The sequence below is a fragment of the Perna viridis genome, chromosome 10 (assembly GCF_037379345.1).
Source record: "Perna viridis isolate PV_CMFRI_1.1 ecotype Kerala chromosome 10, ASM3737934v1, whole genome shotgun sequence".
Classification (NCBI taxonomy): domain Eukaryota; kingdom Metazoa; phylum Mollusca; class Bivalvia; order Mytilida; family Mytilidae; genus Perna; species Perna viridis.
The window spans coordinates 20,704,061-20,718,309 of NC_142454.1; the positions used below are offsets into that span (position 1 = coordinate 20,704,061).

At 30.1% G+C, this 14,249-nt stretch overlaps 1 protein-coding gene across 5 annotated transcripts in view; it reads left to right on the forward strand.

Moving 5' to 3' along the window:
* Positions 1-12,801, forward strand: part of LOC148604902 (serine/threonine-protein kinase Nek1-like) — a 40,769-nt gene extending 27,968 nt beyond the window's left edge. For 3 of the 5 annotated variants that reach the window (XM_088550491.1, XM_088550490.1, XM_088550494.1), the window contains 9 exons: positions 297-363; positions 1,841-1,939; positions 2,520-2,632; positions 2,858-2,934; positions 3,149-3,415; positions 3,788-3,924; positions 4,974-5,106; positions 7,318-7,356; positions 9,540-12,801. In XM_088550491.1, the coding sequence (XP_088406617.1) occupies positions 297-363; positions 1,841-1,939; positions 2,520-2,632; positions 2,858-2,934; positions 3,149-3,415; positions 3,788-3,924; positions 4,974-5,106; positions 7,318-7,356; positions 9,540-9,550 (943 nt within the window). In that variant the 3' untranslated portion in view covers positions 9,551-12,801. Of the gene's footprint in view, positions 1-296; positions 364-1,840; positions 1,940-2,519; positions 2,633-2,857; positions 2,935-3,148; positions 3,416-3,787; positions 3,925-4,973; positions 5,107-5,581; positions 5,607-7,317; positions 7,357-9,539 lie in introns of all 5 variants that reach the window. The other 2 variants (XM_088550492.1, XM_088550493.1) reach the window with 2 other exon arrangements.
* Positions 12,802-14,249: the final 1,448 nt, after the last annotated feature.

The following is a 14,249-nucleotide window of genomic DNA, read 5'->3' on the forward strand; positions in this document are numbered from 1 at the left end:
ATAGAACATTTCCATGGGTTTAAAATTTAATTAAAATTATCCTAGTATGTTGTATACAAAATATATCTCAAATATTTTTTACCATAAAAATGTAGAAATAGAAAGAAAAGGTAACCTTTAACATGAAGTGCTATCTTTTAGAAATATTAGGAGGTTTTTTTTTTTGGAAAATGTAAGTTTTTATCCTTTGATTATTATAAAACAAAATTTGATGGGAATTGATTTTAATTATACAATGTAAATGTGTGCTGCAAGAGAAAAAAGTTACTTTATATCTCATGTGATCTCTTTTGTAGTAACAAGCCCTTGTCTGGAGTAGCAGTAGCTTTAACCACTGGTCACTTTGATATGAAAAACACCGGGGTAAGTTTATGTGTTTATTTAATCAAAATCAACCTTAAGTCAGGTTTCACCAATGTTTGATTTATTATACCTCCCACTTGCAGGGGGGGGACCCTTCTCTAACCTGTTACTCCTCCTACACCACAGAATGGAATTTAATGAAACCTTCACAGAATCTTTATTACATGTTCCAGTTTTACACTTTCTATTTTAAATTTTGATCCAAATTTTACATAGCAAAACACAGACTTTGTCATTTGTGAATATGGGGACACCCATCTCTTATCCATTACTTCCCCTATGCAAATGAATGGAATTTAATGAAATTTTCACAGATCCTTTTTCACATGTTTCCATTGTGCACATTCTTTTTCAGATTTTGATCTGAATCAAGTTGGGGTTTCACATAGCAAAAATATCAACTTAGTCATTTGTTAATATTGGGTCAATTGGTGACCAGTCTCTTATCCATTACTCCTCCAATACCACTGAATGGAATTGAATGAAACTTTCACAGAATCCGTATTACATGTTCTCATTGTACACATTCTATTTAAGCTTTTGATCCAAATGGAGAGGAAGGTGCATGTTATCAATTGAGGGAGTGGGGTGACAAGTTATGAGCATTGCTAACAATTTTTCTATTTTTTAATGGTATACTACTGTCCGTTTTGTGGAAATGCTTGGAGGGATTATGATAAATGTTTGGGTCTGAATGGAAGAAAACTTCTTTTGTTTTTCTATGCATTTCATTTTTTTTTCATTTCAGGGTTATGGGCTTTTAAATACTGTAAAAATGAAGTAAATCATATGCTTGAGGGTATTTTTTTTTATTGTTGGTGAAACAATGTGTTATTAAATGAGATGTAAATAGGCAAATTGTATAGAATTGAGTAATACTGTACCAATTTGAGAATATGAAGTGAGGGTCGAAAAAAGAAGTAACGACTTGAAAAATGGGCATCAGTTATTATGTGTCCAAATTTTTCTGATTATTATAAAAAGTGCATGTATTTGTTATTATTACAATTGATGATAAAAACAGTGTTTATTCTTTATTATTTTTTGGAGGATAATGGTTTTTGTCTTTTCATCAGTCTACCATGGTTACCTATTATAAGTTGGAAATAAAAACCGAACACTAGTATTTAGTACAAGTATTGATGTGGAAGACTCAAATTATTTTTCATTGATAGGAGGAAATATATACAGACACAAAATGGAAGACATTTGTTATTAGAAAATAATTTATATGTTCTGTGAAAGTACAATTTTTTGTGGGGTACCAATTTTCGTGGTTTTTGTTGGTAGGCCTAACTATGAAATTTGGTTCCCAACAAATAGAAGATTCCCATTGATTGATTGTATACAGAAAACTTCAAAACCACAAATTCAAGAATCTCCAAACTTGTGTTTTTCCCTGATCCACAAAAATTGGTATCCACGAGTTAAAGTACTTTCACAGTATTAGGTTTTAATTCTTTTGTCTTTTCTACAGTTACTGCGGACCTGTTCTGAACCAGATTTAACTAAACTTAACAAGGATGAAGTTATAAAAGAAGAGAGAAGAAGTTTGGACTTACAGAGAAATAAAGAAGTAAGGAGAACACTTCCTGTCATAAATGTGTTATGCTAGTTTCCATAACTTTGTCACCATTTTAAATGAATGATTTTAAGCTTACATTTAATTGTTCTGTGACATTAGAATGTAATATTATTAGAAATTTGAGTTTTGTGTCAGAGTTAGCTCCCCTTGTTCTCTACATGTGTAATGGGAAATACAGTTTTGAAGTACATGTAGTTATTACAAATTTATTTCTTATTCTTTAATTTTAATTCTGGAACTATTGCACACATATATTTTTTGCAATATTCTTTTTTTGGTAAAAAAAATGTAAAAGTAAGTTTTGAAAGATTTAAAATGTCCTGCTTCAGTAATGCTAAATGTTCATAATATTTTATCATTTTGATTACAACCAAATCACTTTTTCTGCAAAAAAGAAAAAGAAAAAATAATTTAATTTCTGAAGCGAAATTATTTTACATTTTTAAGGACTTTTTTTCATACATTTGCCTGATAATCATGCACTTTATGAAATATCCTATTCATCAAATAGTTTACATATTTATAGTAAATCATTATTATTGTATACAAAATCATGTGATGATTTTTACAGGATAGTGATGAAGATGAAAACACAGAAGTGACAGTAGACATTGATAACAAGAAAAATGATGAAAGCGACAAATCAGTTGATGACCAAGATGATGATGATGTAATTGAGGATGAGTAAGTAGCAGTGATAAATCATATTGGCCCCATAGTGAAGCAAAGATGTTAGTGATTTTGATACATCAATCATGTTAATGTAACACTAAGGCCTAGATTGAAGCAGGGGCATTTCAAATTTCAACATCATTAGATTGATATTAGGGTAATGGTAATAATGTTTTGACAAGATCTATTTATTGTATGTATTAAATATTAAAAATTGTGATCTCTGATTTATTACAGAGATGATGAGGATTATGAGGATTTAATGAGTGTTAGGGAAACTATGGAGAGTTTATTGTTGAGAGAATGCAGTACAGGTAAGTTTCTGTGATTTAGGGCTATTTAAAAGTTAACCCATAAGCAGAAAATGCCAGAATGCAGTACTTTATAAGTCCAGATTTTATAACACCCAACAGAAAGTTTCCCACTCTACTACACACGTACATGTATTTATCTTGGTTAAACAAAAAGGAATGAAAACATATATGTGACAGTATTCTAGTGTTCTGTAAATTTGAATTTCTTTTATAGATGATGAAAATAAAAACACAGGGAAATTCAGACTCTCTGCAGCCAGTAACAGCAAAGAGGATGATATTGAAGAAGAAAATGATGAGAAAACTAACAATTCTGGCGATGAAAATGCAGATAATGATGATGAAAATAAAGATGAGGATGGTGACAATGAGGATGAAAATGGTGATGATAATGAAAATGTTGTGAATAATTATGCTGAAGCTTTAGAGGAAGATGAAGATGATGAGGAATACAAGGATGACAGTGCATTGTTTCAGTCTGGTAGGATAAGTAACCTTGTTAAGTTTTGTACCATTGAAATTTCATCTTTTTTTGCTGTAGCCATTTGATCAAGAAAAGAAATATTTTGCTTTAAATTCTTCAAAAGTGCTAGTTTTTAAATATGAATTGTGCCAATGAAAAATAGTTAAAAATCATGAAAAATAGTCTGGACAAATATATGTACATCTTATTTAAAGCTTAAAAAAAAAAAGAACTATAAAGTACAAAGTTAAAGACAGATTGACAAGATAGAAGTATTTTTATGTGACATTGAAATATCTAAATGCTGATAATCATTTCATCACTATTAGTAAATGGATAAAATTTACTACCTTGAAAATTAAATTTCCAACTAAATCTTTGTTACTACAGATGAAAGTGACGCAGACACCCAGTTTGGAGATGATGAAGATAATTATGATTTATTCTCACGACTTGAAGAATCTCGGGAGGAATTAGAGAATCAGCTGGGCTGTGATAAATTTCTCAAAGTGTATAAAGCTGTTCAGGTAATCTAGAAATATTATTTGTTGTAGGAGAGGAAAATATGTTAATTTCATAATTGGCAGTAGCATTTGATGAGATAATAAAGAAAAAAATAATGTTTTTGTATAGGCGATAATTTTTTACTTTAACTTTTTCAATAAATTTTCTGATTCATTCAGTAGTCTTGAAAAGTAACAATGAAATCTCTTTAAACTGATCCAGTTTTGTACTGAAGGATTTGTTCAGTTTAAGACAAGCACTCTGTTTATGTTTAAGTTCTAAATGCAATTATTAAAACTGATCTGAAAGGGACTTAAAGCTTGGGTTTTATAAAAAGTCTAAATCTTCAATTTGAAGCGAAATGATTGGTCGAAACTTGAGTTAAGGATGGGTTTGAGAAAACCTCATTTTGTGATTTTTTTTATGAAACTGGGAACAGAAGATGTCTCGATAATTTTCCACATAAACAGACTTTGATTAACACAAGTTTAACTGCACTTTGTCTCTTTAAGAGGCTGTCCATGCAAAAATCAGGCAAATTCTATGATAGGGGTGGCACAACTTTTTTCCAACTGAGTTTTTTGTTCCAATGTAATGTTTATATCATATGTATATTGAATAAATAGAAACTTTTTAAAATCAATAATGGATGGCTATGAAACAAAGCAACCAAATTTTGCACAAATTTAAGAGTTATCTCCCTTTTTCAGTGAATTTCAATGCTTCCTATGTAATTTATTTCCCTCTAACCCTGGCAGTTAATCAAAAACTAATTGAACTTCAAGAAAGGATGCATTTGAAATATGAAATATTTTATGAATTTTTTTAAACCAAAATTTGCAATGTGCCACCTTCTTAAATTGTATAGTTTATTCCTCATTAACTGTCTGTTGAAATATCTTGTAAAAATGGATGATAAATATGAAGAATGGGAGATAATCAAATTGCAATAAGTGATTTTTAATTTAGAGGTATTTCTATATGTCAGGTAATAAGTTATTTTTAATTTAGAGGTATTTCTATATGTCAGGCAATAAGTGATTTTTAATTTAGAGGTATTTCTATATGTCAGGCACTACAAGAAGATGAAGATGAGAGCATTGAGGATGGAGCTAGATTAGCTATGAACATGTTAGGGAAGGAACATGAACATCTATATCCTAAAATATTCCAGCTAGTCATGGCCGATGCAGCATTTACTGAAGGTAATGCTTTCTTCTGTTTATTTCATTACATTTTAGAGTATTGGTCTGTTATATGTTTTTTTTCTCCATTCTTTTGGGTAGATATTTAATGGTACTTAGAATTAATTAATATTAAAAAATATTTTGTTCTTTGGTAATGGATAATTGAAGTTATTTTGATGAAAAAAAAATTAATTTATTGTATGGCATGTTGATTTGGCATGTTATAGTCATATATTTTGATCTTATTTCTTGCTTCATCATGTACTAGTGGTATGCAACTCTTTATATTTGAAACGCAAAATTACAGCATGTACTTTATGTATGGTCTGAAATTCATTATTTATATACATGTATTTCCTTTATTAAGTGGTATCCTGAAATTAAAAACATTTCTGCCAACTAAAAATAACACAAAAATACTAGTTTTTAATTATATTGTCTGTACCACTTTAATTTAATAGTTATCCTTTACTTATTGGTAACTTTAATGCAGGCGAATCAGATTAATTGGATTCAAGGTAAACAGTATTACACTGCTTGTAAATTAAGAAGGGCTACTTTTGTGTAGTAAATTTCTATGTAGTATGCATGCAGCTAGATCAAATATTTACCTTGATAACAAATTTGATGCAGTAGACTAGTGGTGTGAAAAAAGGACTAGACATTATTTTTCCTTTATTTTAATACTCAATCAATAAAGTAGGGGGCATCATAGATTTTCTGTGTGTCTGTCAAACAACTGGGTTATGTTTTAAAAGAAACTTTTTTTTCTATGAAGATGGGTTCTCATTTTTCATTAACATAAGTACACATTAGTTTGAATTGTCGGTATGAGGTAATATCTATTTAAACATTGTATTATTAAAGTGGTTTCTGAAAGAAGATAGCCAAGTGGGACATCAGTGTTGGTAGTGACACATTTTCTTCTTCATTTCAATTAGTCTCATAAAATTTGAGTAATGTATCCTAGTTATAATTCTTAGATTTTTTTCATGGTTTATTGGTGTATATAGGTTTCTGATAAGTGATAGGTACCAGTAAGTGGGACATGTTAAACACGTTTCTTTTGTCCACTAGGTATTTCTGATTTCCCTTGGTGTTGAGATACTTCTTCTTTCACCATGTAGTCATGGTTTCAAAATAGTTGGTCCCAGTTATGATTGCATTAATGTAGCCCTGGTTTCAAGGTAGTTTGGCCCAGTTATGATTGCAGGAATGTTGTCATGGTTTCAAGGTAGTTGGGCCCAGTTATGATTGCAGGAATGTTGTCATGGTTTCAAGGTAGTTTGACCCAGTTATGATTGCAGGAATGTTGTCAGGGTTTCAAGGTACTTTGACCCAGTTATGATTGAAGGAATGTTGTCATGGACTAAATGTGGCTTTTCGTAGGAATCTTTAAACATGCCTTAAGTTTCTGCTAAATTAAAATTATATTGTTTAGTGTCTTTTAAATATTTGTTTAAATATCCATCATATCCATCTTTTTATTTATCATTTGACAAAAATTGTTTGATAAGGTTCTGGTAGAAATAATAATTATTTTTTACATGACTGTCTAAAAAATATATTTAGTTATGGCCTTTTAGGCAAATACAATTTCAAGAACATTTATCTATCATGTCCCTTACATCATTCTAGTTTAACAAAATTTGGAAATACTGTTGCAAGTTTGGACTCAAATAAAGAATTTCCACCAATCCCTGAGAATTTCCTGTAATTATGGTATCCAGTAACCTGATTGGTCATTTTTTGAGCTGACGATACTAAAATATAGATGTTTTATAAAACTTGGCTCAATACTCTAAAAATGATTTCTCTCTATGGCCTGCATTTGAAGATCATCAGGGAGAACGAGATGCTTACATACTAGCCTGTCTTATAATAATTTGAAAGTACTATTGTTTATGGGGTACCAATTTTTGTGGTTTTCGTGTGTAGGCCAAACCTTGAAATTTTATCCCAATAAAAAAGATATTCATTGATGTGTATACTGGAACCCCAAAATCATGAATTCAAAAAACCTGGAAAATTGGTATCCACAAATTAAAGTACTTTAACAGTATTATTTCTTCTCCATTTCCCCTCTTTGGAGTAGAAAAGGTTCTAACCAATCTAGCTAATTCTTTGTTGCTTTCAATGACCATATACGCAGAAAGACACTTCACAACCAAGAACTGTTGTTATCCATTAGTCAAACACTAAAACATTTTTTTCCTATATGTTTCACAGAACAAAAGATGAAACAGGAGGAAAAACAGAAATATTCATGTAAATATAAAAACTTGTGGTTTTGCTAATATATGGGCAGTTTAATGGGAAAATTATTGGCACTTCTGTGTAACCCTGATTTGAGGTGGTGCACTCTAAATATGCTGCTCCCTTTAATAAAAGATTTAAAAAAAAAATTGTTTCCTTAATTTGTGATAACCACTAGTACAAAATGGCTCTTGTGAATTCAGTGTGCAAGAATATTAATGGTAGATCTGGTGCACATCATAACACTCACTATAAATATATTCTTATACTAGAAACTGCAGTCCAGGCAAACCCAACTTTTTAGAACTATTTTAACTAAACTTTACACTTGGTAAATTATTTTGTAGTTCTTTAAAAACTGTCTTTTTTTATCTATTTTATCTGTTCAAAGCTCACTAAAATTTGTATTATTCTTGTTGTGTTTCATTTGTTTACTCGCGATAATGTTTTTTGACCAGATACTATAGTTTATTTAGAAAACAGTTTTACTTCTTAAATTCTCTTTTGATAAAACCCTTAAATTGGCAGTTGTATAATGGTATGAGCCTGATGTCTTTAATGTCATCATCTGAAGACACATTGTTTTTGTGTAATATATTTAATATTAATAAGTGGAAAGTGGAACTTGATGAAAGTTCATTACCAGGTCCCATACTCTAAAGATGGTTGATATTGATATTTAGGGATTGTGGCCCCAGGAATTGTGGTTAAAAACCAAGCATTTCCTAAATTTAGCTGTAGTACCTGAATCGGTCTTTGGAACAAAAATTGAGATTGGTATAATCAATCACCAATCAGTTTCTGCACAGTCATCAATCTGACAAACTGATCCATTAAACTGGTGATCTCATCACGTGACCATTGAGTGGTCAATATATTTTTTATGGATTCCATTGTTTTATTCGTCAATTATACACAAATTAAAATAATGCTGTAGGTTTAAGCATCAATTAATACATTAATTTTACATTTGTTTTATTTTTAACATATCATCCATTTTACATAACAAAACTGGGATCAGATCGGTCGCCTTTCATCAATTATCAATCTGTTAGTGATCAATCAGTCAGCGGTCATCAATCTGTCATATCATTGCGCTAATTGGTTCAGGGACTGTATATACCTCAATATAATTGTATGGATCTCCATGAAATTGTATTACAAGGTTTCATACCACCAAAGTCAGCCTGGGATTAATTTTATGGTCATTACCATGAAGAAGTTTGAATCGAAAGAGTCGAAAAACAAATATTTTTCTGGTTTCTAGGCAATAACTCGAGAAATAGTGTATTGTTGTATATGATGTAGTACTATAAGGTTCCATACCATAAAATGAAGGTTTTCGTGGGTTTAAAGGGCTACTGCCATTTACTTAAAGTTTGACAAGGAATGAATATTTATTTCAACTTTACGTGAATTGCGTATTTCTTAATGACTACCCAGTAATTGCAAATTTAAAAATTTTTGTCCCCCGAGACGTGTTGCAAGGGGACAGGGAAATGCTGGGCATTTGTCTGCCAGTGTGTTAGCCTGTGTTCACGGTAATTTTTTTTGTAATGCTCCTACCAAATAAGTTTGTTTTTGTTATACAGCCTTATTGTGAAGAGTTACAGATTAAGTTCGAATTTGGTTATGGTTGAATGATTTTTACAGCCTTTACAGCTTTGGACTTGGAAAATTTCAGTGAATTTAAAGTTTTCCATACTTTTTTTTACAATACTTTTACCAATTGATTTTATCTTTTGTATGTAGTCTTACTTTGAGAAGTTACAGATTTAGTTCAGCTATGGTAATGGTTGAATGATTTTTACAGAAGTTACGGCCCTTGGACTTAGACAATGTCAGTGAATTTAAAGTTTGAAATTTATCATTTTATGCCTGGGACGTTGGAATGCTGTTCTTTTATTACCACTTTAACTTCAATCACAATCCAAAGTCAGAGTTGTATCAGGTTTGAATGTTGTGTCTACACTTGTGCCAACTGTTCAGGGCTCAACATCTAGGGTCTAATCAAGCAGCAACCTGTGAAGCATTTTATTTTCTTTTGATGTCTTCAATAGCCATACAAAGAATAAGCACTATTCTTGTACCTTGCAGTATGGGTTCACTTATCATGACTTATTATAAACCTGACATGTGAAAAGAACTACCTATTGGATGGAGGGTTTGGTAATTTATATAACTTTTTTTATTAGATAATTCCTGATGAGATTGAGAGTTTAGATTTGTGACAGCAAGAGGACATTTTTTACATACAATTCCTGATAGAAGAACTGAAGTTTGTGCAGAACAGAAATGTGACAATAAAACAAGCAGGGTTACTTATAGCAACAGAATAACTGTGATATATTATCATAATATGCATTTATGTCGTTCCTTTACCATGTTCATTCAATGTTTCATGAACCCCTGTCTTTAATGAATATGTATATCGTTTCAAATATTTTTCATTTACGTTTTCGTAATGCATTTTTGTTGTAAATGGTTCTTCTACAAAATTTTTTCAATAACATTATTACATGTACTGATATTATCAAATAGGTTATTCTTGATGGATATAGAATTATAGTGCTCTCATTGTTGGTATTTACTGTGAAAACTGTTGGTTGAAACTTAACCTCTTTTAGACTAAGAAATAAGTTCAGTTTAGACAGATGTTTGGTTTACCAAGATTAAAAATACATTTAAATTGATATAGATGGATTTCGAAAAGTGTTTGGTTCAGAGAGGTTTTTAGATTATCCAGTGTTTGGTTTAGAGAGGATTCAATGTACAACACTGATTGTTCTTACATTTTCTTATAGTTGTATTTAATTACTTCAGAAGTTAATATTTAATTTATTTGATCTATTTGCCATTCAAAAACCTTCAAAATAGTTGCATTTCTTAGCAAATGACTTTTATTTTTACGAATAATAGAATAGATGTTGTAAAGAATAAAATTTCAATTGATATTTTCTGCTGCTTATTTGGCAAAAATAGGAAATGTCAGTATTATAGCTAATCAATTATTCATTTCAGTGATTTAATATTAATAGTTGTTAATGCATAATTGGGAGTATTGATAATTCTATGTCCATGCTTGAAATGTGTGTTTTTTTGTCATATAAATGTAGACAAATTCATGTAATTTTTAAAAACTAATGTACAATTTTAAGGTTGTGTTAAAAAAATCCTGCATATTAAGATATATTGAAGTATTAATTTTTATGTGATTTTTTTTTTCATGGTTGTGAAATTTCTTCAATATTGATGTGCTTATTACTTAAAATGTACATTGCAATTGAGAAATCTGTATTCAACAATTTGATATCTGTCATTTTAATGTAATAAAAAGGGGCACAGCAGTGAGCGTCTGTAGTCACTAGCCCTGTGCCTTAGACTTGTAAGAATATGTTTGAACTAGTAAAAATTGGAGACCTTTTATTTGAATATAGAATGAACGCAAGTAAAATAATTTAGTATTTACTTGGAGTTAAGCAATATCCCTTCTCATACAGGTAAGAATTAACTTATTTTTATATTAATTCATTCTCAATCTAATCGAGTTTCTGGATTTTTCTTATATCGAATGGCTTTGTTTTTTTTTTCGTCCCTCACCATTAACCAGTTATACACCTTGATTAATATTTATAATATGTATTTAATAGATATGGTACCCTTGCCATTATTCATTGAATCTGTGATTACCTGTTAGGTTGTGATAAAATAACTGTATTTATCAAACCCCATTAATTCTTCAGTGAGTGTTTAAAATTCCTTTTAGCCAGTGAAAGCTTGACAGGGTTGGAAATATTTTTAGAAATACTAACGTTTTAATTTACTGTATACGTTTAGATGGTTTGACATGTTTATGGTTTCTTCTTTTATTTGCTAGGTTTATAGGTGTCTATTTTTTTTGATTGGTCATAAATTTTTGTGCTTTAATCATAAAACTTTAATACCCGTAATGAATGGTTCTAATTGAAATCTATAAATTTGTAAATAGTATTGTTTGTTGTCTTCAGTACAGAGTTGATTTATACCATTTTATATGAATATTCTTCAAAACTCTTTTACAAAAAATCTTTATTTCTTACAGACAAAGAATTTGAAGTTAAATTGTTCGTTTCTTGATTCTTTGTGGATGACTGTCTCATTTGCAGTCCTACCACATCAATTTATCACAGGCAAATATTTTTCATGTGAATTGATGTTAATCGAGCTTCACATGTAATTCATGTGAACTTCACATGAAATTAAAATGATTTTTACTTGAAATTCACTTAACACGACTTTCATGTGAACAATTCACGTGATTTTCATGTGAAGGCTCAATTCACCTGAATCTCATGTGAACTTTATCACAAAGTTTATTTGCTCAATTCAGGTGAAAATCATGTGAAATTCGTGTGAACATCATGTAAAATAATTTTGCCTGTGTACTATAAGAAAATGTCCAGCTACAATATATACACATTTTGTAGAAATGTAGAAATTAAAATATTGATAACAATCAGAATACATGACAAGGATTAAGATAAGATTAAAACACAGTTATTACTTATTAAATGTGTGATATTCAAGCATATATTCTCAATACAAATGAACAAATATATTGCCATGGTCATACATTTTTTTTATAAATTTCCAGTGGCAGATAAAAAAAATTTCAAAAGGAGGAGGGCTCCAGTAGTTTCCAGATTTTACTGAGAAATTAGACTTTTTTAGCGTAAGGCAACTGGGATCATTTTTTGCCTTTTACAAGAAAAGAAAACAACTAGTTGTGATTCAGCAATTTAGTTTTGGTTTTGAATCTCGTGATCTTACCATTTAAATTATTTTTGGGAATGAATATATTTAGAGCAGAAAACATGATGGAGATAAACATGATTTTGATTATGTATCTATCTACAGAAATCCATATAAAAACCTTTCTAGTAATTGATATACCGTAAACCATATTATTATTATTTTAGTATGTATATTTGATCTTGTTGGGTTTTACTTCGGTGACTTTCCACTATGTATTCAAAAATAAGTTATTGAGTTATTTATATTTATGTTAATTTCTCCATAATGAGATTAAGAGAAAAATTAATTGAAAACAAAAATATGTTGGTATACAAAACATTTGGTTCTGAAGCTCAATATGGAAAATATTCAGCTGATTATTAAGTCTTTGTCATCCTTGCACTAAATATTTTTTTTTATTATTTATAGTTTTCCGTCCATGAGTTCTGCTAATTTCTGTATTAATTAAATGCATTATAAATGTTATTGTTTAGTATCAAATTGTATTTAAATATATTGAGTGATGTTTGTTTACACAAATTATGTTTATTATACATGAGTATTTTTGTTATTTTTTTTTTTTACATGGATATAATTTTTTTTCATATGACTTGTTAAACAAGTTATGATTTATTATGTATATAGAATAAATCACATTAAAATAAAAACAAATCACCATGGAAACATGTTAATTATTTGTATTCAGTGTGTTAAGGCATTTTTTTCTTATTTCTGGACTTTTAAGTACTGGTTCATATAAAATTCAGGCACTGCCTATGGTAGAGGTGATTCATAGTGTAGATAAACCCACAAAAAAGATGCTTTACAAGCTATGTATGTGCTGTATTTTTAGGTATTGGTAGTCCTTTCTGTATTCAGATCTGTAATTTTGAGAAAACTTTTTGTTCATTTCCCTCTAAATTCAACCAAATGAAACAAAATTAAGAACGATAACTCCTGTAAAGTGCCAATTTCATACAGTCAATATAACTTCTGTCTAAAAAGTGGGAAAACCAAATGACAAACTAAGACCAGTTTTGTGGTTTGTAACTGTTTCTGAATTACAAATAATGAATTTTTGACATGCATGATTTTTTTTAATTTCCAGTCAGTGTGTCTGTCACTGTTTTAAGGTTTGCATTGAAGTCTGTTTATACATATGAATGGTGCCAGGTCATCATTAACTTAGTATATCTTTTACTCACAGGCACTTGCCTAAAAAATTATCATTGTACTATAACCAAAAGATGGGTGGGACTACTAGCCTGATGTTTTGGAGACCTCCTTATTGAAACCTAATATAGCGGTTTTTTTTTGTCAAAGATTGTTTGGGGTTCCACTCGCAACACACTGGTCCTGTTTCCGCCTTAGACATCCAACTGACTATAGTTTCTGTTAGCCAAATTTCCTTGCTAAATTTTTGGAAGGTCAGTATCTTTTTATCGTTATATGTTCACGAAAACACGGTAGGGTCTAAAATCTGCAACCCGTACCCGTACGCATACAAACTTTTCCCTGTACCCATATAGTGTTTTGTTAAAATATTCATTATTACGGTATGCTTAGAACAGAAAATTGCATGAGATGTGCAAAAGTCCGTTTCAATTCATTTCAAGTCAAGAAAATGATGTGTATTTTTCTAATATTTCTTGTTTGATTGTTTTTTTTTATTTCAAAAGGTATAATATGTTACCGTACTGTAGTAACAATTGACTATTTCTCACTTTCCGGTCCGAATTTTACGTTTTTCTAAAATATTGTGAAGTTAAAACTTCACTTAAAGCCTTTGGATAAAGTTTTGAAAGATTTTATATTAAATTTAAAAAGTGATTGAGGTTACAGACCACCAATTCAACCAATGAGCATTTGGAACGTACACAAAAATAGTCCTATGCAGAAATTACCCCTGTTCCTCATAGTGCTGTGAAAAAAGTTCTCATCTTATTTTAAAAAATTTAAACAGTTTCTGAAAGGAAAAACATTTCTGTACATTGTATAGGTGCATTTTGCTTGCTACTTGTGAGGTGAAGCCTAATCTCCATAATGATTTTTAAATATACCCCTATCTTGTGAAAACACTGGGATTTCCCATGCTATTTATAGACCCTTCACTTCCGGTGACCAGTACTGCA